General features: G+C 46.5%; 1 protein-coding gene across 10 annotated transcripts in view; it reads right to left on the bottom strand.

The window, feature by feature from the left end:
- The window catches only part of RALGPS1 (Ral GEF with PH domain and SH3 binding motif 1), a 275,337-nt gene that overhangs the window by 146,052 nt on the left and 103,825 nt on the right, over positions 1 to 25,460 (bottom strand). For all 10 annotated transcript variants that reach the window (XM_043566967.1, XM_043566958.1, XM_043566963.1 and 7 more), the window contains 3 exons: positions 22,625 to 22,714; positions 19,906 to 19,998; positions 5,172 to 5,298 (listed from right to left, as the gene is read on the bottom strand). In XM_043566967.1, the coding sequence (XP_043422902.1) occupies positions 5,172 to 5,298; positions 19,906 to 19,998; positions 22,625 to 22,714 (310 nt within the window). The remainder of the gene's footprint in view (positions 1 to 5,171; positions 5,299 to 19,905; positions 19,999 to 22,624; positions 22,715 to 25,460) is intronic.

Genomic DNA, 25,460 nt, shown 5'->3' with positions numbered 1-25,460 from the left:
TTGAAGTAACTTGGAAACTTTTTGAGACAGTCTTACTTTTAAAATGTAGCAAGTTTTTCCCTCAGTGTTTTTTAAATTATGCTTCACGAGATACAGTGAGCCAAAGTGTGGCCAACTGGCCCTAAAATTTGCATGAGAAGGAGCTGGAATACACACGCACACAGTAACAACTGCTACGTGCGGGTACAAGCAGACGGTCCCGAATAATCCCAGGAAACCGGTTGCCATAGAACCTTCCACACAGGTTCAAAAGAATTGTTATAAAAAATAAACCCCATACCCGCCATTAGAGGCAAATATCTGCCGAAGCAGCATTCGAGGTCTCCAGCAATGGAGGCAACAAAGCAGCAGGAAATATCCGGGGCTGACCTGAAGTCCGTCCCAGAGAATAACTCCCTCCCCCCAGGGGAAAGACCTACAGTGAGGACTTTGCCAAGGGAAAAAGAAATGGTTTCAGACATTTTTTCCTATATTGTACTTTCCAGGAATTATGTAACTATTCCTCCTTCGATAAACAAATCCAGCCCCGGGACAGGTTGGGTTTCCAAGACGGACGAGCACTGAAACCACAACCTGGCTGTGGGCAGGGTCTGTCCACGGTGACCAGATGGGCAGGTAGGGCCCGGCTGCCCTTAGGGTGACGAGCCCACTGAGCCTCAGAAGGGGAATCTTGCATCATTCTCTTTAATGGAACCGTGGCGTCCCCTGTGGTAAACCCGCGCGTGCCATCCTGGGAACAGAAAGCACATTGGTGTCGCCTCCTGGTCTCTCCCTCTCGCTCGTATATATGTCAGGAGTCATTCTGATAGAGCACGAGAAATGCAGCCCGACTGGCTGTGGGGAGAGGGAAGCGGCCGTCAGGCAGGAAGGGCAGGAGCGAGGCAGAGGCTGGGCTCTCGGGGGCAGAGGCAGGAGGGTGGTGCAGCACCGAGGCCTCTCTCCAGAGAGGCACTCACCTCACTCCACAAGAGGCAGCCGAGATGAGGCCATGCAGGACAAGGAGCGCCACGGCTCCAGAAACTGAGGGCCGACACAGGCAGTGTGTCCACCGCAAGGGCGGACCTGTCCTGCAGCCTGACAAGAGTCATCGGGTGGCACACGAGGGACCTCTGGCCAGTGGCCCGAGGAGGTGACTCATACGCTCAGTCTGATTATGAAGGACAGGGGATCAGAAAGGGGAGACGGTATCAGTGCGGTTTGCCCTCAGAAGCCCAAGACAGGACCGCGGTGAGGTCCAAGAACAGAGCGTGCCGCACGAAAGATTCAAGATAATTCATCCTACTTCATACGGTGTCTGATGGAGGCTACCCACAAGTCATAAATAGCAGAGGACACACATGTGGCAACTGTAAGGGTAGAGCAGGAAAACAATGACCTGGGCGGTGGACGTGGGGAGTCAGGAGAGGGCAGTGTCACAGCCTAGGGCTTACGGCCAGACCACGGGGACCAAGTCCTGGCTCTGCCACTCTCTAGTTATGTGACCCTAGGCGACCTCTCAGTGACTGCTTATTCACGGGGCCATTGCGAGTGTTCACTGAGATCAGGCCATCCACAAAATGCCTAGCAGAGTGCCAGACACACAGACAGCAGACAATAAGCAGCAGCTCTCATGACCCCTCTCCGGAGTAGACAAGAAGCCGTCCTTAACAATCCAGGAGCATCTCTGCTAGTTGAACCAGTGGGCCTGCGCTAGACAACCCTCACCCTCAGACTATCAATTTCATCCCTCCATTGATCAGCCTCGGGCAAAGCGGCAACAGGTTTGTGAGCTGCGCATATCCACACACCCTCCTCCCTCTGAGATAGTGACTGGCAAGTCAAATGGAAAGACACTGTGGTTTACAGTAAGCCGTTAAGAGGAGAGCAAGGAAAGAATGAGAAAGCACGGAATGATGTTCAATTCAATAATATGGCATGAAGACTAAACAAATGTCAGTCCGTGAAAGGCAAGGTCTCTCATCCTGGGTCCAACTAAGTGCAGTTCTCAAGGAACACACCTAGAACAAAGCAATCTAAAATATTCACACCCAAAATACAGTCACAGGTTTATAAAATGAACGCAAATAAAAAATAAAACAGATTTCACAGAATTAATATCAGACAAAGAAGTAAAAGCAAATAACAAACAGAATCAAGATCACTTTGTATGGGACGCTTCACCATGAATTTGTAACTGTTACAAACTTCTATATACTAAATAACGTAAGGCAGAAGCTATTAGAAATGCAAGGGGAGTCCCACATATATTTCTGTCCTTGATAGACCAAGTTCTCACAAATTAGTAATTTAAATAATATAATGTAATAATGGGAGTAATCTGAGAGATTACACCTTCTTTTCTAGCAGTCGTGAAAGATTTACAAAAACCGATCTTATATTAAGCCACAAGACAAATATCAAACATTTTTTAAAACCTAGTTAGCATATCTGCCACATAGTCTAAACCAATGTAAAATAATTAGGGAGAAGACTTGTGGGGCGCCTGGGTGGCTCAGTCGGCTAAGCATCCAACTTCGGCTCAGGTCAAGGTTCCATAAATTCAAGCCCTGCATTGTGCTCTCTGCTGTTAGCACACAGCCCACTTTGGACCCTGTCTCCCTCTCTCTCTGCCCCTCCTCGACTCGTGTGCACGTGCACATTCTCTCTCTCAAAAATATCTTAAAAAATAGTAATATTAAAGGGAAGACTTGTGATTTTAAAATCCAAAGCTGTTCACAGCAGTACGATACATGATAGCCCAAAAGTGAAACAGCCCAAATGCCCATCAAATAAAAAAATAAAATGTGGCATATCCATACAGTGGAATATCATTCGACAACACGAAGGAATGAGACACCATCAATTGTGCTCCAACATGAATGAACCTTGAAAACCTGATACTAAAGAGAAAAACTCCAGTCATAAAAGACCACATACTGTACAATTAAATTTCTATGAAGTGTCCAGAGTAAGCAAATCTATGGAGATGGAAAGTAGATTGATGGCTGCCAAGGGCTGGGGGGGGGGGGGTGAGGCCAGAAGAGAGTTGGCCAGAAGGAAAAGGAGGTGACCACTAACAGTGCAGGGTTTCTCTTTAGGGTGATGAAAATGTTTCAAAATTGTGTTGATGGCCGCACAACTCTGTAAATAGACTACAAACCACTGACCTGCACTCTTTAAATGGGTGGGACATAAATTACATCTCAATAAAGCCATTTGAAAACAAAAACAGAAAACTCAAGCCCTAAAAATTAAAAAACCACTACTTTAATACTTGGATAAAAGAAAAACTGAAACTATAATCACAGATTTTTTTTAAAAAAATATCACTGAGAACCCTATAACAAAGCAGGTAACAGCAATCAGAGCAAAGTGTTTTCTATTTTAATTGTTTTCCTTAACTGTTTCCTTAAAATTGTCTTCCAAATTAAAGTGCTGAGAACAGTATTTATACAAATGAGCTACTAATTCAACCAAAGTAGTTAAAAGAAATAACAAAACAATGTAAGGAAAACAGGAGAAACGAACTATCAGAGACTAAAGCAGAAATTCCACATTTCATCAAATTTAGGACGTCATTATAACTGTTTGCCAATAAACGATATTGCAATGCTTTGTTTGCCGTCACTTGAAAGATGCATCCCAACTTCGGAGTTGTTAAGATGTGGAGAGAAAGATCACATCCTAGACTGACAGCAGATAGTAAACTAGGAAGCAGAAAGATAATGTGGCCGATACATACAAAGTCGAATTCTGTGGACAGACCAACAGACATACCTCTGGCACAGCAAATTAAAAAAAGAAAGAGAAAACAAAAATGCAAACTGTCAGGAATGCAAAGCAAATACAAGCATTTGTATACTGCAGGCTCAAAGTTACAGGAGAATATTGCATAGAACTATGTGGTCAAAGAAAATTAAATGAGGAAAAAAAACTCTACGCAAATAATTTTGAAAACTTGGGTCAAGTGGACAATTTTCTACTAAAATTAAATTTCCCAACTTGGCTTGAAAAGAATTAGAAAACAATGATCATGGAAGACACTTACAAGGTGTCAGAAATGTATCTCCAGAAAATTACACTAGAGCTCTGAAAATATTAGGGAGACAATTCTATGAAATCTTAAATTTCCTTGTTGATAATATTATTTTTAGGTTATAAAAAGATAGAAGTGGGTTTTTTTTCCAGAAAATTAGCATAACCATGAAACCCAAACTGTAAAAAGTACTTTTTACCTATCAAATTGGCAAAGATAAAAAACTGAGAAAGGAACAGAAAAAACCCGTGCACATGAAAATACACATTATTTGTGCATATGGGAAAACAGAAAATTTTATCCCCTTGCCATGAAAGTATAAGTTGCCACAGCCTCTATGGAGAGCGTTTCGAAAACATACATAAAAAGGCAAGTTTTTGCATACATTTTGACCCAATAATCGCACTTATAAGAATTTATTGTAAGGTAATAATCATAACTATATATGAGGTTTTTGCAACAAGGGTGTTCACTGCAACATTTTAATAACAAAAACGGAGCAGCAGTCTAAAGGTCCATGTCAGAAAGCAAATTCGAGCCCGACAAACCCATCCGACAGGACTGAGACACAATATAGAAATGCAAGTAATAACATTAAATGTTCACTGTAAACATGGATTTTTATACGCACCCAAACAAATGAAAGCGTATGATGGAAAACAGTGATCACATCTACATGGGATAACAAATGATATTAATTTTCTTCTCCTCCTGATTCTTTACAATGAGCATTTGTCATTTTCTAATCAGAGAAATCCATAATCATTATAATTTTGTTGATACAAATCTTATAAAATACATGAATAATGCCCAGAGAAACCAGAACAGAGGAGTTTTGGCCTGAGCTCCCCTAGTTCAAGAGAATGTGGATGAACCTGAAAGTCTCATGACCCTTCTGGGCTGGAGGCTGGGGAGGCTTGTGATTCACAGGTTACTTTATGTAAGAAGCAGAATATCCCTTGTTTCAAGGCTCTCAGCGAGGTTCCCATCCTTGGGAAGTATCAACACCCTGTTCCAATCTGAGGAGCTAACCAATTACCTCTTTATCCACGGCCCACACTTCTTCCAGAAATTTATCAACTAGAAACTGTAAAAACATCTTACTTGGCACTGAACAGATTTCTTAATAAATAATAAAGCCAATTCAGACTCCTACCTAGATAGGGAATACTTGGAACCATCTTCAGGCTTCGGATATATTCCCGGGTCCGCTTGTAATTATCTTCTTTAGACATCAGGTAGTCCAGTTTCTCAAAGGTTGTCTTGTCTTTTCGATTCAAAAGCTGGAGTGGAAAGAAAAGAGAGAGTCTGAGACAGAAGAGAAATAAACCAGAAGAAGCTAAGGAAAAAGGATAAATGTGCACAAAGACTGAAGGAAACGTCCTTCTGCAGTATGCCAAATCCTGGACACCACTGAAGATTTCAAGAAGCGGTCGCGTGCAGAGATGGGAAGTTTCATGGCTTCAATTTTGTCATTTTTCACCAAATCTCACACTTGGAAGATATCCTCCAAAGCTACCTAGTCCACTGTTCTAAATGATGCCAGAGTGCCCTGCACAGTACCTGCCTCCAAGGGTGCACAGACCCTATGACAGAAGGAGCTCACAAAGTAAAGCAGATTAGAGACAGAAAGTCGCTTAGAGTTACTGCACCGCTATATCAGGTCTCCCCCTGGGTCCACAGCCTTCTGCTCCTTCCTCAACATCGTCACCACTGCTGAAGGTCCCAGGAAATTTGACATGGTCCACTCGTATGCTGTGCCCACAGCCAGGCTGCCTCTCTAATCGGGCTATCCCTGGTTCCCTGGAGTTTATGGTTGTGCTATATTCATACTGGGTACAGTATTTTAATCAAAAGAAGCCAAACTCCTCTTCCATATGCAGTCATCTTAGCAAAGACAGGATGAGAAGGTAGCCACAGGGACATAAAGATCCTTTATGACTGAGATCTCTGGTATGTAAAGTTTGGTCACCAGGTGACCAAGGATGGTCATTGTGTGCAAGGAGCCTTCTTAGAAGGAAGGAATAGAAATCTGAACCCCTGGTTTTCCAGACTTGATACTAAGGATTCATATTGCAGTTGTCCTGCAAATCCCAGGTTAAGACTCAGGGCCAGAAAATGGCAATAAGTCTCCTTAAAACGGCTTTGAGGAAAGGAGTCTAGGCTGGGAGACCTGGCTTCGCAGGAGGATTCAGGGGGACAGTCACTCAAAGAGTACTGGCTTTGGCACAGCATGTGATTGTGGGAGCATGTTGGGAGCTCTCCCAAGTTTGGCTTCCAGAAGCCAGGGCCTCTGGGATTGGAGATCAGTGGCTGAGCTCAGGAGTATAAATGGGGCATCTCTGGTCCAGCTTGGTTCTGAGACCCTGATGGTCTGTGCAAGAACGTGGACCGGCAGCCCAGCCATATCCATCACACTAAGAAGGGCAATGTCGAGCTGCCCCGTCACGCAGCATGGAGAAGTGGAACAGTAGCTGTCTAGCACCAGGGGAAGCAGGCCTCTTGTACCAAAGTAACCCCTTTGGGTTACTGCACAAATACAGCGCAGTTCCCAGCACGTGGGTCTGCAAATCCCCGACTCAGGCCCTGACTGATGCGTCAGAGAGCCCAAGTTGCCCTGGGCAGGCTTCGCCCACTTCCTTGATCCTTGGCCTCCAGAGTCCCAGAGGATGCAGCCGTACAATAGCCCAGCTAAGCAGTGACAGCTTAAGGACATTAGGGAAGAGAGGCAAAAGAATAAGCTGGAAAAAAGGTCCCAGTGTTGAAGAAGCTGGAGAATAAATAGCAAGCTTTTTTTTTCCCCCCCACTGAGAAATTCAGGACACATCAAGGTAGAGATGCTACACAGATACTAGGAACAACAGCTGCTTAACCAGCTTGCGAATTCGAGGCTGCTACTCAATATCAGATTAACAAATGGACAGGAAACAACACTCTCTCCCATTTGCTTTTTTGTACAACACCATGATATACAACTCATCTGATCTTTACAAAGCCCAACGACAAAGATGGAGCCAGAACCAGCAGGTTCAACATCATAAAGATGAAGTGACTTATCTGAGAATCTATGGGGAACGCGATTCAATAGAGGAGAGGGTGCAACGTGTTAAGTAAATAGAGACCAAGAACCCAGACAAATAATAAATAATGGGCAAGGGAAGTGTTAAGGAAAGCTCTGCGTAGAGAGGAGCATTTGAAATGAACATTTAAGAAGGAGAAATCACTACAGAACAATATATACCCAGATCAGAACAGATCCTTTAGTTGTGAACTGCCCCATTGTAAAGTTGAGCCGATTCCTTACTCCGCTGGCCAGAAGGTCATTTCTTTTCTAATGCAACCTAGAGCCTCACTGAGTGCTTTGGCAATCACCCATGTTCATCGAGCAGTCAAACAAATCCCTGTTATCCTCACACACTGCAGCTGAGCCGTGCTGGCATTCAATGCTTACACCACTGGTTCTCTGGACCCAGCTGGGGAACTGCCCACATCCCCTGCCACATCCAGTCTACCCGCCTAGCCTGTCAAGTGCCTCTATGCAAGATACAGACTGTCATCTGTGCCTTGAGCGATGGATATGACCATGCCAATATGAGGTTAGAGGCCTGGGAGATGTGCCTAAAAATCACCCTGCACATTCACTTCAAACCAACAACTGGGGTTCTTTAGCAGAGTGAGACAACGAAAGGCAGCCACATTTGCATGCTCCCGAAATTTAAAACCAGGCTCCTCCAGGTCACACTTCCCTCTGTTAACCTTGTCTCTATACACGTATTTCCCATCTACACCCTCACTGCCCCCCCTCACATATACATACTCACATACACATACAGAAGGGCTGGATCTGGTTAACTTCACTCATTTGCTCCACTCTGTGCCTACATAGTAAATTCAAGATGGCATCAGACTTCTGAATAGTATTGTACAGGATTCCAGAAGACTCCAAACATCTATTTCCCATGCATGTATTTGAAAACTACTCGAGAACTTCCTCCAGCAAAATAAAGGAATAAACCAAGTACAAGAAGATAATGGGATACAAGAAACAGCGGATCCCATCCAGGAGCAGTAAACGGAGGTTCTGGGATGACAGATGATCAGCTAAGCCTTAAGAATGACTGGTCCGCATTATCTCAGCCCTGGAAGAGAGGTCTCCAGAGAAGAAGAAGGCTCAACAGAAAACTGGACAGGACAGCATGTTTGTTTGGGGAGGAGAAAGATCTATTTATTACACATAATAAAAAATTAAATAAAATAATTTTAAGATTCTGTATATTATATAAAAGTCTGGTGATATAAGATAATATTATGTATGTTTGTTATATATAATAAAATAATCTGAAAATTATATTTTACATATATATGTGTACATATGCGCATATATACACATGTATGTAGTTGAATCTCAAACAGTGCAGGAGTTAGGGAGCTGACCACCCACATAGTCAAAAATCCACGTATAGGGGCACCTGGATGGCTCCATCGGTAAAGTGTCCGACTTCGGCTCAGGTCATGATCTCACAGTTCCTGAGTTTGAGCCCTGCGTTGGTCTCTGTGCTGACAGCTCAGAGCCTGGAGCCTGCTTCAGATTCTGTGTCTCCCTCTCTCTGCCTCTCTCTCTCTCAAAAATAAATAAAACATTAAAAGAAATTTAAAAAAACCCACATATAACTTTGACTCCCCCAAAACTTAACTACTCATATCCTATTGTTGACCGACAACATAGTTAATTAACAGATATTTTGTATATGTATTATTAACTGTATTCCTACTATAAAGTAAGCTAGAGAAAGGAAAATGTTGTTAAGAAAATCGTAAAGAAAATACATAAAAAACATTGTACTGGATTTATTGAAACAAAAATCTGTGTATAAGTGGACACGCGCAGTTCAAACCCATGTTGTTTAAGAGTCCACTGTATTATATAAAATTATGGTAAAATATGCATAACAATAGTTTATATATATGTATATGTGTATGTGTCTACTAAATATACCGGCTATCTACCAGATATTATACATGTTACATAACTTTAAATATTCACTATTATATATATTATAATACGTATTCTATACTATAATATTACACCATAATTATATAACACTAAATACTGTATTATTATAGCATTGTACATATTATCTGGAAGATAGATGGTAGTTAGAGTAAGAATTTTTTTTAAGGGAATTAGAAATGCCAGGGAAACAAAAAGGTATTCCAGGAAGGCCATGTTATTCATAATTTACTACTTGCATATACAAAGAACTGTATTTACACATTCTTAATAACTAAAACACTCAATACTCCTTTAACAAAAGAAACTTAACTATAGTAACATGAGTGCTTTTGAAGAAAGAGAGAAGGTGGTTCAATAAAACTAAACCAACATCCATCATACAAAGAAGTCACCGTAATGTAAAGTGAATGGATCAAGAAACTGTAGCAAAAGTACATCGGTGGAAGTGTGACAGAAACTACCAGAAGAAACCACTCAATAACCAGAAGTGATTGCCTCTGGGGGATGAATCAAGAATGGAAGGAGCAATGAGTCCTAGTTGTTTCACTAAGCCTTTTGCAACTTAGTGATTTTTTAAAATTAATTTGTGTTTAATATGCTGAAAAAATTCTTTTTAAGACTTGAATTTTTTAAATATAGGGTTTATTTAAAAAAATAACAGCATTTACTCATGTATGTTTTAAACTTTCATTACAACTAGAGTATAAACTAAAAACCTCATACGAATTGAGGGTCCTTGAGATTTCAGACTTTATGGCAAGCCTCGGGAAGAAACCATCAAAAAAAACATACAAGAAAATAAGGTACTTGCCTGCCTGCATCAAACATATCCTGAAAGCATTCGTGCTCAGGAAAAGGGATAAGGAAATAAGAGTTCACTAAATACAACAGGCAACTTCACTTCTAGAAAAACTGAGAAGTCGTGAGCCACCCTCAGATTTCTCCCACAATATTTATAATGCTTGGGATTCATTGCGCAATTACACGTGTCTCACTCAGCAAACAGTGAGTCCCATGAAGGCAGCAGCCACGCTGGTTGTGTTCACGCCACCATTCCCATACCATCTGGTATGGCTGCGAACACAGAAAGCATGTTGCCTACGTATCTGTTGAATAAGAGAATGGAAACACTAACGATGATAACTTAAAAATCCAAATCCTTGGGAAAATTTGAGAACTCCCGTAACTCTTGGGTCAAAGAAAAAAAAAAATAAAAGCCAGGATTATGGACTATTAACAAACCACAAACAGTGAGAAACACCATATGTTAAGCTATGTGATGAGGCCAAAACTGTACTGAGAGGAAAATGCATGGTTTTAAATTCTTCAAATTATGCAAGTGACAATATAAACGAATTAAACACTCAACTCAAGAAGCTATGTAAATGGGGCGGGGGGAGTAAGGGAAATTGATTCACAGATAAAATTAGGAATTGATAGGTTACAAAACAAAACTAAATACCAGACCTATAGAAATGATAACTAGACCCAGGTAAACCCTCTACAAATAGGGGCAAATGAGAGAATATACAACATTAGGATTGAGAAAGGGTCTGTGACCATAGATGCAAACTATACTAAAATTACAAGGTAAAAATCAAGTCCCTGAATTTAATATTAAATAAAGTGTCAGCTGCATGGGATAAATGGGACTCATAAGCTACAGGGTCAAAAGCCAGGAAGACCACAAATCTTGGTCAAATACCTGAAGAAATAGATTGCTTTTGGAAATCTCCCTTATCACACCCTGGGAACCTATATGTGGCACTTGTATTTGACTAATGAAGAAAACCTCCCTCTTCTGGCAAATTGTTCAAATCTGGAAGCTGTCTCCATGAAGGGAAAAAGAAAAAGTCCCTCCAAATCCTCTTTATGAGGACACTGGTATCTTGTTCCCTTGCCTTGAGAAAACAACATTTCTTGATACGTGGAAATGTTTTCCAACAGAATAACATTTCTTGATACGTGGAAATGCTTTTCAACAAAGAGTCTGTTGCTCCAACTATGTTCAGACTGGCTCAGAGTTCTACTTCGATTCCAGTGTCTACTGCTGGTATGGAAAGAATTTTTAGAGCCGTGGACAATCTATGGACCGATGGACTGAACAGACTGAGTATGGAATGAGTAAGGAGTGAAACGAGGACACTCAGGAGAAGTAATTTTTACCTCTTTCGATACAAACTATCAGTTTCTGAAAAATAAGCTCCAAAGTCACGTGTCTAATGGAGGCTATTAGCAATGGAGATGCATAAGTCACATCAGGGGAAACTTGTGACTCTGGAATTTAGGACGTGCCTGGGCTAGCTGTCTGTCCCCGATTTGTCTTTGACTAAGGCCACTGAAAACTCTGTAAAGATAGAAATTAACTTGTGGAAAACATACTCATGCCAACAATTCCTGTCCATAGAAAGACAAATGAGGTCTTGAGAAATGTCACTGATTATCACCCTGGGAATACTAATTTTGTATCCATTTAAAAATTATTTGGGGGCGCCTGGGAGGCTCAGTCAGTTAAGCATCCAACTCTTGATTTTGGCTCAGGTCATCATCTCATGTTTGTGGGGTCAAGCCCCATGTCAGGCTCTATGCTGACAGCACAGAGCCTGCTTGGGATTCTCTCTCCCTGTCTCTCTCTCTCTGCCCCTCCCCTGCTCACGCGTGGTCATTCTCCTTCTCTCTCAAAAATAAATAAAATAAACTTTAAAAAATTACTTTGGTATTCCTTACCTAACTATGAAAGTGTAGTACTCCGGATTCTCTTTTGATAATATCTTACTGGTGGCACTATCTTCCTGGTTCTGTCACCAATTAATGAGTTAAATAAAATCTTTGGCAAGTATCCATTTTCTATCTATGTGAGTCAAGAGTTTATCTCTTAAAAAATTAGCCTTTCACGGTTTACATGCACAGTTACATGCACAGTTTACATGCACAAATATATATATACATACACCACATGCATACATACATAATGTATAATCATAGAGGACAATTTTTATCATGTGTCTCCAATAATTTTGCTAATATTTTTTAATTCTGCTCATGGCAACACCGGGCAGACCTTCCCACAAAGCCCCAAGAGTAGAGCCAGAAGGTCGAGATTGGTCCCCAAATGGAAGTTTGCCAAGGGCCCATCCAGGCTGCAGAGCTGCTGTGGGTGGGTGAGGAGTCAGGCATTGAACGTGCACCCCCTTTGTCCAACCTGGTGGAGTAATGAAAAAGCCTAGCTAAAACGGGAAGGGTCAGAGACTCTATGAGAGGGCTCTACAGAGAACAAACTCCCAACACGCAAAGGAGGAACTTCAGGAAGAGGCAGTCTTAGAAGTGGATCTCTAAGAATTTCAACCAGTAGAGACAGGGCTGGAGAGGTTCCAGAGGCCAAAAAAAAAAAAAGCATGAACAGTGGCCTGGGGGTAGAAACACACAGGGATCCTCAAGAGAGCAGTAGTTTGGCAGAAACGTGTCAAGTGGTCAACTGTTGCTTTGGACAAGACTGGAAAGGTCTCCTATGTCTACCGCAGCATTATTCACAAAAGCCAAAATATGGAAGCAACCTAGAAGTCCATCAACAGATAAATGGATAAGGAGGATGAGGTATTTACATACAAAGGAATATTACGCGGGAACATGGATAGACCTACAGGGTGTTATACCAAGTGAAATAAATCAGACTGAGAAAGACGAATACCGTATGATTTTACTCAGAAACCAAGTGAATAAACAAAGAAACAAAAAGCTGAATCCAACCTGTAAATACAGAGAACAAATGAATGGTTGCCAGAGGGGCAGGGGTGGGGGGATGGGCAAAAGAGGTGAAGAGGAGTAGGAGATACAGGCTTCCAGTTATGGAATGAAAAAGTCACAGGAATAAAAGGCACAGCATGAGGAATATAGTCAATGATACTGTAACAGCATTGTACAGTGACAGATGGTCGCATAATACAAACTTGTTGAAACACTACGGTGTACCACCTGAAACTAATGTAACATTTTGTGTCAACTATACTCAGATAAAAAAAAAATCAGTAATAATTTTAAAAAGATTGGAAAGGTAGCAGAGAGATGGCAGCTTGCCATTTGGCAAAGTATGTTTTTGACGTTTGGATGTGGTATCCATTTGGACCCCATGGACACACGACACTACTCTTCTGATACTTCACCTCAACTTGCAAACAGGGGACCAGCCACAAGCAGCTAAGCATGAACGGCAAATACTAATCAAAGGGGAAAGAATGAGTTGACTGTGGCTGCATACGAACAGGAAATTCCTCTGGCCAACTCTTGCGTCTCTTCCGCACGTGACTGGGGGCACGGAGTCGCGATGTTGCTGGCGGGAGATGCTCCACTGGCCACAGCTGAAAGGTTTATGGTTTGTTTTCTGAGGTCAGGAAGTAGGTGTGAAGTAGGTATGAAACCTTTTGGTATCTGCTGTCGTCGCCAAAATGTCTCTCCCATGTCCCCTGCGCTCTGGAATATGCTCACTACCTGTGAGCGTTCTTCAAGCACCACACTCCCAAACGTGAGTTTCCCCCTAAAATACCTGTCAAGATATCCCAATCCTCTCATCCCTGTCATGCATCTCCCCTCACTCTCAGGGTTCGCTGGAGTCCAGGGTCAGGAATCCAAGCGATGGTTAAAAACTGGCTAACATGGGGCGCGCCTGGGTGGCTCAGTCGGTTAAGCATTGACTTTGGCTCAGGTCATGGTCTCATAGTTCATGAGTTCAAGCCCCACATCGGGTTCTCTGCTGTCAGCACAGAGCCTGCTTTGGATCCTCTGTCCTTCCCTCTCTCTGCCCCTCCCCTACGTGTGCTCTCGTGTGCTCTCTCTCAAAAATAAAACATTAAGAAAACTGGCTGACAAAGTATGCGTTCTTATAAAACTGGGGGTGGTGAGTGAATGTCCAAACGATCGATTAAAAAGAAGGGCATCAAGGGGCGCCTGGGTGGCGCAGTCGGTTAAGCGTCCGACTTCAGCCAGGACACGATCTCGCGGTCCGGGAGTTCGAGCCCCGCGTCAGGCTCTGGGCTGATGGCTCGGAGCCTGGAGCCTGTTTCCGATTCTGTGTCTCCCTCTCTCTCTGCCCCTCCCCTGTTCATGCTCTGTCTCTCTCTGTCCCAAAAATAAATAAACGTTGAAAAAAAAATTTATTAAAAAAAAAAAAAAAAAAGAAGGGCATCAAAATGGTTATATCAGAACTTCCTGCTTTGGAGGAGTGCTGGGTGCAGAGCCCCCAACCAAGCAAGGGGTGGGGGAGTGCTAAAAACGGGCTGCCATCAGGAAAGCAAAGACACTGGAGATGTTTTGGGGCAATCACTCCAGCAGCGGTGTGAGCGGCCAGAGACACCAGAAGCAAGGAGGGCAGCCCAAAGATGCTGGTGATCTCAGGCCAGAGGTAACGAGGACTGGCTCATTTGAGAACAGTCAAAATGAGCAAATAATAACAACAACAGCAGCAGCAGCAGCAGCAGCAGCTAAAACTCACTTAGCACTTACTACGTGCCAGACTCAGTTCCAAACAGTTTTTCGTCTACGTCTCATTGAAACCTCACCACAGAGGCAGGTCCAAGCCTGAGCCTGGGGATCCGGTTCAGGAGTCTATACTCAATCTGCACGGGACACTGCCCCTCACGTCTTGGCCCGGGGTCCCCACACCAATGCAGGTCATGTGTACTCGGACCCCAGAGCTGCCTGAGGTACAGGCTGGGGTGACAGTTTCCCAGAGGTGACCTTTTTCACTCGTGCTTTCTCGGGGCTCCCCCAGGCCGAACAGAGATTTTCTGATGGGTGACACTCGAGGGGTCTCGGACTCCTACGGGTAGCTGAGTCCCAGCCCCCCGTGTGCCTGGGGCCTGCAAGCTGGCCCCTGCTCCCAGGCGCACGTGAGCTACCCTGGCGCCAGCTGCGAGGCCTACACGCGGAGGTTTCCCTTCGCCGCGCTCGCTGTGCTGACTCGGAGAGCGTGCTTTGCCTCCAGCACATGGTGACTTCCCTTTCTTGGCTTCTAGTTCAGCTTGGCATCTTGGGCTTTAATTTGGCTGTATTTTATCCAGCATTTATTTGTGTTTGTGTGTTTGGAGCGGGCGATCGGGAGGGCGGGGCTGATCCCCGTCGGCTCAGTCTACCACACTGCCTCAAAGTCCAGAACACAATCTGCTAAGAGAGCCTTCTGGCACTCCCTGTCACTCCCGGAAACCAAAGTTTGATTTCAGACACGCCAAGTGTGAGCTGTGAGAGGAACATGCGAGCAGAGGGCTGCGTGGAGCAGGCGTGGGAACACGGGGCCAGGGCCGCAGAAGGAGGCTGAGCCTGCGTGGAGGAGACCGCCTGCACAGAGCACAGAAGTGACGGCGGTGTCCTCCGTGCCCTGAGATGCCAAGGGAGAGAGAGTTGGTGGGAGGACGGGAATCAGAGCCGGAGCCTCACAGAACACTTCCACCCAGAGGGTGAGAGGAACAAAAGCGGTCAGGGAGGAGCCAGCCGTCAGAAATGGAAGAAGAGGCCTCAGCCGGTGGAAGGAGGTTTTTCAAGAAGGGGGTGACGAAATAGCCGATGTTGTGGCAACGTAAGGAAGGTGAGGGTGAAAATGTCAGCACGGTTCATGACTGGGACCTTCTGGGAAGCAATGCAGGCACGGCTCTGAGGAAGGACAGAGGAACGAGTGATCGGAGGCGCAAACCTTGGTTTCCTCTGCCCTCCATCTCCTCACCCCCTCACCCATCTTGCCAAGGCTCAGGGAAGCATAAAACAGGCAGCCTATGCTTATGGCCATCTTCTTAACAACATCAGGGTTGGGTGGGGGGGTCCCTGGGGCACGACATCAGACAGAGGCAGAAGAGAAGCCTCCAAAGCCCGAAATACGTGAATGCCACCCATGTGCCTCCTCAGGACATCTGCAAAGTGGCTGTTCTCCAAACTGCAGAGCTTGATGACCCTGTGCCTCCCCCCACAGGTGTCTGGAGTGAGAGCCCCAATCCCAGGAGGTTCCCTTCCCAAGTCCCCATCCTGCAGACCAGGCCCCCTGGCCCACTGGCGATCATTTCCCCCCGTTGCTGGAGCTGAGTCAAACCACCTGGATCGATTCAGTGGGAAAGAGCAAATCACGACAGGAACGTGCAGAGAGTTAGCAGAGCGTGTGTGTGCGAGTGTGTGTGCGAGTGTGTGTGTGTGTGTGTGTGATGTGTAGCACATGACTATAATTACCGTAGAGAGTGACTCACCCAAACTCCAGGAACTCCATACCCCCAGGTCACTCGTCAATAAGTCGGTCTCCTCCCGGGACCACTCTGACCAGAGAAAAGGTTTCACCATCGTCCCTACTGCTCAGGCCCCAAACCTAGAAATCATTTTCATTCCTTTCCTTTCCTCCTCTCCGACATCCCATCCCACGAACCTGCCAGGTCTGCCTTCAGAGCACCTCCCCCATCGGTCTCCTCCTCCCCTGTCTGCCGCTGCCTCCCCACCCCGACCAACATCACCTCACTCCTGGATGCTGCCTGCACCTCCTGAGCAGGCCCCGTTTCCCATCGTGGCCCCTGCACCTCCACCCAGTTTGTTTCCACAAAGTAGCAACGGTAATTTAAAAAATAAAAAAACGAAAAGCAGCTGTAAACCAGACCGTGTCCGGCTCCCGTTTAAATCCCTTCCCCGCACTTGGACTAGAACCTAACTCCTGTCCCGGGCTCTAAGCCCTTCCCGATGGGCCCCTCCACAGCATCTTGCCTCTATCTCCTCCCGGCCCACAGTGCCCCTACCACGCTGACTCTGAGCTTCCTGACGGCACCACGTTTCTTCCCACTGAGGGTCTTTGCACCGGCTATGCCCTCATGCCGGCCCGGCCACCTCCTCGTGTCACTCGGGTGGTGACGTAGCACACTCTTCCTTCTCAGAGAGGCCTGCCCTGAAGCCCCGTGTTCCCACCGCCCCCGTCACCCTCTCTCCCACCCTCCTGCCTTGCTCTCCTGTGTCACGCTCACACCAGCTGACACTACTTCACACACCCAACGAACATTCATCCGTCTCTTCTAATACCAGCGAGACGGGGCTTGTGTTCACCCTCCTCAACGATGTGTCTGTCTCCTCTGAACAACACAAGAGCCCACGAAGGCAGAGCCCTTGCCCAGAGCCTCAGGGTCCGGCATGGAGAAAGCATTCGATAAATGTTTGATCTGCAGAATGAGTAAGAGCCGCAGGGTAGTGCGTACTCGGGAAATCAGAATTGACCATTGCTTAGGTCGCATGGCCTTCAGGCGGCCAGTATTCCAAAGAGGCCCCAGTGCTGGGATGAATCAGACCCTGTCTGTGTTTTCCAGGCCAACAGAAGGTGACTCCCTCCCCATTTGTGCAGCAGCAGCATTTATTAACGCCTGCTATGTGGGAGCCTGTGCTCAGTGTCAGTCTCTGATCCATCCCAATTCCCTCAGCTACTGGCACCCCGCAGCCAGCCACGGACGGGTCAACAGGCTGCCCTGCCCTACAGCTAACAACCACCTGGCCCTCACTGGAGGTCATCCATGGTGCAACCAAGGGGCACACCCATAAGTCCCTTCCGTCCAGGGTTCTCATTTATACAGGGTTTCATGCCACCCCAGGGACGGCACTCAGGGAGCTGGTCACACCCTGTCCCTGAGGGCCCGTGTGCCAGCCTCACCTCCCAAGAAACACGTGTGCCAATTTCTCCGTGCCCTGTGCCCAGCCTGATTCCGACATCACGTTCCGTCACTGACAAGCCACCCAGCTCACTGGCCAAGAACGCGGACTATGCGGCCCAGCAAGGCGTCATACCAGCTCTGGTCCTCGCCAGTTCTGCGATCTTGGTCAGGCCACCACACCTCTTGGAACCTCAGTTTCTTTCTCTGAAAAAATGAAGGCTATAAAAGCACTGACCTCGTTGTGCTGCTGTGGTGGTGGCTCCTGTGCTCCTGCCCTGCTCGGTGGGCCCATGGGGTCTCCCCAGTACCACATGAAGGGAAAAGTGGGGAGAGGGGAAACAACTCCTTTTTGGCAATATTTCTGCGGCTAATCTCATTACCAGAATTAACAGCAAGTGGAGGCTAAGACTCAGCACATTGAACAAATGCAGGACACACAACACTGGGACACTCAGCTGGGCCCCGGAGACCCAAGGAAAATCCGACCTTGTCATGTGAAAGAAGGCAGCTGAAAGGCAGAGGCAGACTGCACATAAAACCACAGAGCAGACGTGCTATGTGCTTGTGACGGCAGGTGTGGAAACAGAATCAGGAAGAAATGCAGCCACAGATTCCACTGCGCTGCGGTGATGCGGACGAAGGGGAAAGAGGATGAATATGGCCCCCTGCATTTCCCAAACACTCCGTGCCAACCACTGGGCTGGGACCAACAGGGCAGGTGGGCGAGAGGTGGCCTGCGAGGCTCCCCTACTGGCCTCACCAACTACACAGCTCATGGGGGTCACTGGGATCACAGTTGCCCAGCCAGTAAGGTCTGTGCACCCCGAGCTCCGTAACTCATCTCTCCGAGTCCGCACATAGCTCCCAGCAGCCCGACAACCAACAACAGCATCTAAATAATGGAAAATTCATTTGAAAGAAGAATCTCTAGGCAACTTTTGAAAAAAGCCTCATGGCTCAGATGGACTCGGGGACTCACAGGGCTGGCAACAACGGGAGAGACCAACGGCTTCCAAGCTTGCTCTCAATCTCCCAAGCCATTGCTCATCTGAAATTCACCCAGAAGCCCAGTACGTAAAACTGATGCGAACAGAGCGGCTTTGGCAGAAACAGTGCCAAGGTGTCTGCTTGGCACCCTCCTCCTCTCCCCCAGCCCCTGGTGGCCCCCAAGGCAGCTCCACGGAACCCCTGGGACTCCACGAAGCACTGACGTCAAACCACTAATCTAGGCCAACCTCTGAGTAGATACAGGGAACTGAGTCCCACAGAAGTCATGCTCTGAACGGTGTCTCAACACAAACCCGGTTTCTGACTCCAGGCTGAGACTGCTCGCTCCGCTTTGCTAGGGCTAGGTCTATGGAAAATTGCAATTTAAAAAAACAGGGCTCATTTCTGATCACCTACAACATAATCCTTAAGTGTTTTAAAGGCCCCAGAATTAGCCAAGTATGAAACAGAGCCCAGCCCCACAGACTGGCAGAAAGAAGTTCGGAAATGAGTTGCAGAAACACAGCTGACAAGTCCATATAGTTTCCTTCAGTTCCGCGGGACATAAACAGGTCTTGAAAGGCTTGGGCTGTGTGGCTGTGGGAGACCCTGGACCAGGCGGGCCAGGAGGTGAATACTAATGAGCTATGGAAATAGCAATTACTTCCCCCATGTCAGGCACTGTGCCAAGCTAAGGAGGATAAAGAGGTCTGAGATATTTTTAAAGTATTTTTACAGCAGAAAAACTTTCCTACAGACTCAATTATATAACTATCAGACTCCACCTCTGAGCTGAAATTATCCATGGCCTTCAGGAAAAAAAAAAAAATCATTTCTCCCTACATGAGGGCCTCAGGTTTCTCCAGAGAATCTCTTAGCTATACAGCCAGCAGCCCAGGGCAGCCGTGAACCATCAGCCCAGAGACCTTCCCAAGAGCAGTTCAGAGCCTGTCACAAGAATGCCAGCCAAGTGGAGGGCAGAAGTCATGTCGCCGACCCAGCCAGCACACATGAAGTCATAGGGTCCAGGAAGGTCCACTCGAGGGCGCTTCCGGCCCCAGCCAGGTTGGCATCCTCACTTCTTCCTTGTCCCGAAATGGGGCTGAAGTCCCTGAAGGACAGAAGATGCCTCTCTCGTGGGCAAAGGGCAGGCAGTCAGAGAAAGCCTTTGGAGGCTCAAGGAATGAAGAGCTTCAACCCAGTGAAATGAGAGCCAAAAATCAAAAGAATTAACTTACAGCCCAGGTTTTTGTCAGCCTGAAGATGGGTGCACTTTGCAATGCTGATACCACAGACATGAGAGAATGAAGGTTGTTGAGTTCTAGAAGTTTCTGAAAAAAGATATGGAATAGATTATTTTGCTGCTATAAACAACAGAACAAAAACATGCTCAAGTGTTACCAAATGTTGTCATATTTATGAAATTCAATTATACTTAAAAATATCTCATGTCGAAAATATAGTTCTAGGGAGTTCATAGAAACCATATGCTTTTTTTTTCTTCAAACTGTCAAAAGGTGAGTCTGCATCTAAAACACAAAATTTTACAAGCTGACTAGTCTGGTTGCTGGAAGAAACATGGCTCGGGAGAAGGCTTGATAATGTCATTTACGTCCTTTTTTTAGACGAATTGGAACTGTCCCAGCAGGCTTTTGTATACTGAGGCCTCGGCTGTGCCAACAATACCCACGTGGGTCCTCTGCAACTACCTTACACCAGGCAGGAGAGGGGCTGAGGGAAGGTGTTACCGATCTGCACGGTCCTGCTCAGCTAGGGAGACGGAGCTCTGGCTTCTCGGTCACTTGACTGTGCTCCTTTGAACCAGACCCCAAGTTAGGGAGAACATTTGGATTCAATTCAGTCTCACACAAGTTCCTTACCATGGAAGACAAGAGAAGGGGACACAACCGGGAGTAAGTACACAGAGATGTAACTGCTCCGTTCTCGGTTTCCCTCGGCGCGGAGGGAAACCTAACAGGACTGGGGCTCCGCGTCTCATCCTCGGGAGCCGGTGCAGCCTGGGCTAGTGAGCGGGTTTGAGGAAACCAAGAGATCTGGTTCCAATCCCAGCTCCCACCACTTGTGTGTCCTGCAGCGAGTCACCTGAGCCTCATACTTAACAAGGAAGGTAACCATGGCACCCACCCTACACAGGATGGTGCATACAACATGCCAGACCAGTGCCCGGCACCGGGGTGAGAGCTCTAGGAAGGCTGGGGAACCCGCCTGTGTGTTCCCGAGCAGTGTGCACACCTCCTTAGCACACTGGACCATGTGGACCCTTGCTTCTACCCGTCTCTGCTATCGTATCCCTAGTACGTCGTACAGCACACAGTAGGGCCTATGGAATGAACAAATAAATGAGAAGCCCTTATGCCTGGTCCTCACGGCCCTGTCCCTACTGAGATTTCTCCCTTACCACACAAGTTAATACTTCATTTCATACATCTTGTAACAATCTCTAATTGTTCCCTGTGTGTATTAATAGGTTCTCTGAGAGAAGTGAATTTCATCCTACATATCTGAATTGCCATGCCTGTCACACAGTTTCTTTTAGAGCTGAAGGCCCTCTGGGAGATCACCTAATCCACCCCTTTCATTTTGTAGATGGGATGGCAAGGTCCAGAGGAAGGGGAGCCTACGCAAGAACACAGCCAGGGCACAAGGCCAGGATGACGAGCCACCGCTGGAAGACGGCAGAGGTTAAGGAGGGATAGTCTGGGCGCCGTCAGCTTGTTTCTTGAAAGCACCAGGTGGGCTGGAACTTCATCCGCTTTCTCCGGTGGCCCAGCGTAAGCTCACTGCCAGCAGCAAGCATCGCAAAGCCCAGCACGGTTCCAAATTCTTCAGAACACACAGGGCGTGCTAGTGTCTGCTGCCCCGGGCATACTTATAGATCGATGCCCTTGCCCTTCCCACGAGGGGTAGGAGAGCTGCTCCCCTGAAAGCAGAGACACGCCCCAGCTCACTGGCTGCAGGGCCCCGGGCATGGACGCCCACCTCCCTACACCCCTCCTCCCCGCTCTGGAAGTGGCCTTCTAACAAAGTGAACCTCAAACGTGACCATTTCAGGAAGGTGGCTGCTGAGGTGCCTGGCTCGTGAAGGGCAATCAGTAAAGGCCAGCTGGCGCGGGGACTGGGTGGGGACGCAACACGCACACACACCCCGCAGCGAACCAGACAGCACAGCAGTGCGCCGCCCAGACGTGGGTAAGCCTGACGGTCAGCAGCTGCGTACGGCGAGGAGCTGGCAGGGCCGTGGAAGTGATGACAGTGGTCTGGGGAAGCCCATGCTGTCATTGCCTGGGCTGACAGGCGTCAGGGAAGAGGAGGGGAAAGGCGGGGTGCAGACGTAAGCCCGGCGCTCAACATCCCACAAGGACAGAACCTATTGGGGCAGGGGCAGAGGTGGGGGTGAGAGCCAGCAGGGTCACGGGGCCCAGGCCTTAAACTCAGGATGCAGTGGAATGAGCTCTGCTGACTGGGGACAAAACTGTGCAGGGTGTGATGGTATCACATAACCCGTCACCCCCCCAGGAAGGGCTAAATCTGAAACAGAGGATGGAGGGACCCCAGAGGGAGCCCCTAGGGCCCCGCAGAATGGCCAGCTAAAGAGAATAGCTGACTGCCATGGTAACGGGTAGCAGGCCACAGTGTGATGTGTGCACGGGGGCAGGGAGGCTGAGTGGGCACCTAGGCCCATCTTACAGCCTGGAGAGGTCAGGTCACAGCCTTCTGTTTGAACCCTGCCCAGCAGGCCCAGAGCAAAGCAGCTCCCAAAGTACTGAGGAAACACACTCTGAAACAAAAAGGAAGGAAGGAAGGAAGGAAGGAAGGAAGGAAGGAAGGAAGGAAGGAAGGGGAGGGAGGGAGGGAGGGAGGGAGGGAAGGAAGGAAGGAAGGAAGGAAGGAAGGAAGGAAGGAAGGAAGGAAGGAAAAAAATATAAAACATCTTACCTTGGCTATTTTCACAAAATGGCTCAGGATTTCTGCCCTTATTTTTAAAGTCTGTGCTGTTAGAATTTCTCGTACAACCCAAAAACTGACCTGTAAAGTCAAATACAGGGGTTAAATGCCGGACCACCCACGTTGCCCTCGCCCACCATAAACGGGGATTTCCCAGAGGTCGGGAAACTGGAAGAGCACAGCCTTCCAGCCTGGGGGTGCATGTGGTTGAGGGTCCCTTTACGTACAACATCTAGCCTACAAATGGCTCCCTCCTTCAGCACCTCCTCTCCAACATGCACACTGGTGCTAAGAGAGACAAGTACTTTCCTCATCGTCCAGGGGAGTTACTGGGCCTCCATGACATAGTAATCTCTCTGAAGCCACTGCAGGGAATTCTGAGATGCACCAGACAGATTTCTGCTCAGAAGGACCCCAGTTGTGGGAAGACCACGGATGGATGGTTGGATGGATGGAAGGACCAGTGGCCAGACTAAGAGATATGTACATGGGCAGTACCACCCATGAGATCTATATCCCCAGGCAGACCCAAGACGAGAAGGATTCACCAGTATTTGCACAACTGTAAGAAATTTAATTTTCTAGGAGAGGGTTCGCCCAGTAAGTTAAATGATACAAAAGCATCTTTCAAAGTTCCATAAAGCAATGCAGGGGAAGAGACAGGTTTTTCTGAAGACTACACATGCCAGAAGGACACAGTGGCACTTTGGGCTCAGAACACTGTTCATGCCTGACCTCTCACAGAAATCAACATCCCCAAGCCCCTTGAATCTTTCTGGGAACAAGCAAATTCTCTACCAGGGTATCGTTGACTCACGTGACACCTCAGGGCAACACAAAAGGGGCTTCGTGCCAAGAACTTCTAGGAAGTGTCCCACTACTGTAACAACAGTGCTGTGTGACACATAGGGTGTGTCAGCAGGGGTGGACTGACAGCATGACCAAGAGAAAGAGAGAGGGCTGAGCAGGGTACCGGGTTGGTTGTGTGGAGTTGAAAGGAATGCGAGGCATGTAAAACCTCTAAATTTTACAAAGAAAAACGGGGATATTCCAGACTTAACAAGGCACATTTACTGCTGCAACCAAATTTACTCTTTTCCCTGAAGGAGTCACTTTTCAATGCGAAAACAAGAGAAGAGTAACCAAGAATAAAAAATTTGCTTTTTATGTTAAGCAGGAATATTATAGAAAAGTTTTTTTCTGCGTAATTATCTGTGGTTGCCTCCAGGACATGCCCAGTTTTCCATAGAATCATTTTTTCCAAGGAATTGCCTAAAATTAAGTTCAGACTCCAAAGTTTTACTAGCCAGTTATGGAAGAAAGACTTTCTGAACACCAAGTGACATGCCCATAAACCTTATATTTTAATATACGCACATTTTTATGCCGCATAACCTCAAGTGTGATAGTTTATAGGTATAATTTAATAGATTCCTGCATGCCCCAAAATCACACGGATTTAAGGCATAATTATGGAACATGGCAGAGTTGACTCTGATCTGCAGCACGCGGTAAGTGGAAGCAACTCTGAGTCAGTTCAGTTCAACAGATTTTCATGAAGCCTGTACTGTGTGCAGACTTGACACTGTGAGTCCAGACCCTGTCAGCCCTTGCCTGGTATGGAAGGGACCAAAGGAAGAGGCAGGACCCTCCCCAAATCACCTGGCGATCATGGACACGGAAGAAGTTCAACCTAAGTGGACTAGAACGTGGGGGAGGTAATGATAGGGGAAGGCTTGCTGGAAGAGGCAGGGCTTGAAAGATGGGCAGACTTCAAACAGGTAGAGACAGGATTAAGGTATGGCTGTATGCACCATGACCAGGGAGAGCTGAGCGGACCGACTGGCCTGGTGTTGTGGGTGTTCTGTGGGGTCAAGGTAGATGGGGGAAATTAACGCTGGAAAGGGCATCGAAGGCCAGAATGTGGGGGTCTGGAGCAACAAGATGACAAGAAGGACCTTAGGTGCTATTCTACATGGGGAGACTTCCATAGGTTTCCAAGCCAAGAAGGAAGAGAGTCTTCTGTCGGGGTGGGGACACCCATCAGGAACCTGATGCAATGGTCTAAGTGACAGGCAGGAGGCTTGCGCTAGGCCCACGTTGAAGGAGACGGGAGAGAAGGGGCAGGTAGGAAAGACATTACAAAAGTAGAATCAAGAAAGTTTCAAACATTTTTTATTCTCTTCTCTACCTACAAAATTGAAGAGAAGTTTAAGGCAGAAAACAAAGGACACAGAGATAGGCACAAAAGGCAGAAATCATTCGCGACCTCATTCTCATACACAGACCATGATGACGGACATCGTGGTTTGTGTCCTTCTCTCTTTTCCATACATCTGCCTTTTTCAGTTAAATTGGTATATATTATCCCACCTGAATAATATTCCACCTTAGGGAAATATCATCATTAAGTCACCTCCTATTGTTGGGTAGGCTACTTCTAATTATTTTGTTGTACTGAACAATGCTGTGGTAAGCATATTTACACATAAATCTTTATACATTTTTAATTATGGCCTTAGGGTCAATTCTAGTAAGGTGGAGTGAATAAAAGTATGTGTACCTTTTTTCAAAAGCACATATAAAAACTTGGCCTCCCAAAGGTCTATTTGTTTATCCATCAACAAGTCTGAGCTGATCCACAGCCCCCTGCACAAAGAGGTTACTGCAATTTTTTTTTTTTTTTACTAACCGAACAGGCAAAATAATATCTCATTGTTTCTATTTTGCATTTCTTCCACTACTATTCAATTAACATATCTTTTGTACTTTTTTTTTTCAGTTTTTTGTTACAAATATTTATAGGCCATTTGTACTATCTGCCCTG

The sequence above is a fragment of the Prionailurus bengalensis genome, chromosome D4 (genome assembly GCF_016509475.1).
Source record: "Prionailurus bengalensis isolate Pbe53 chromosome D4, Fcat_Pben_1.1_paternal_pri, whole genome shotgun sequence".
Classification (NCBI taxonomy): Eukaryota; Metazoa; Chordata; class Mammalia; order Carnivora; family Felidae; genus Prionailurus; species Prionailurus bengalensis.
This window is presented reverse-complemented; position numbering and strand designations above follow the sequence as displayed.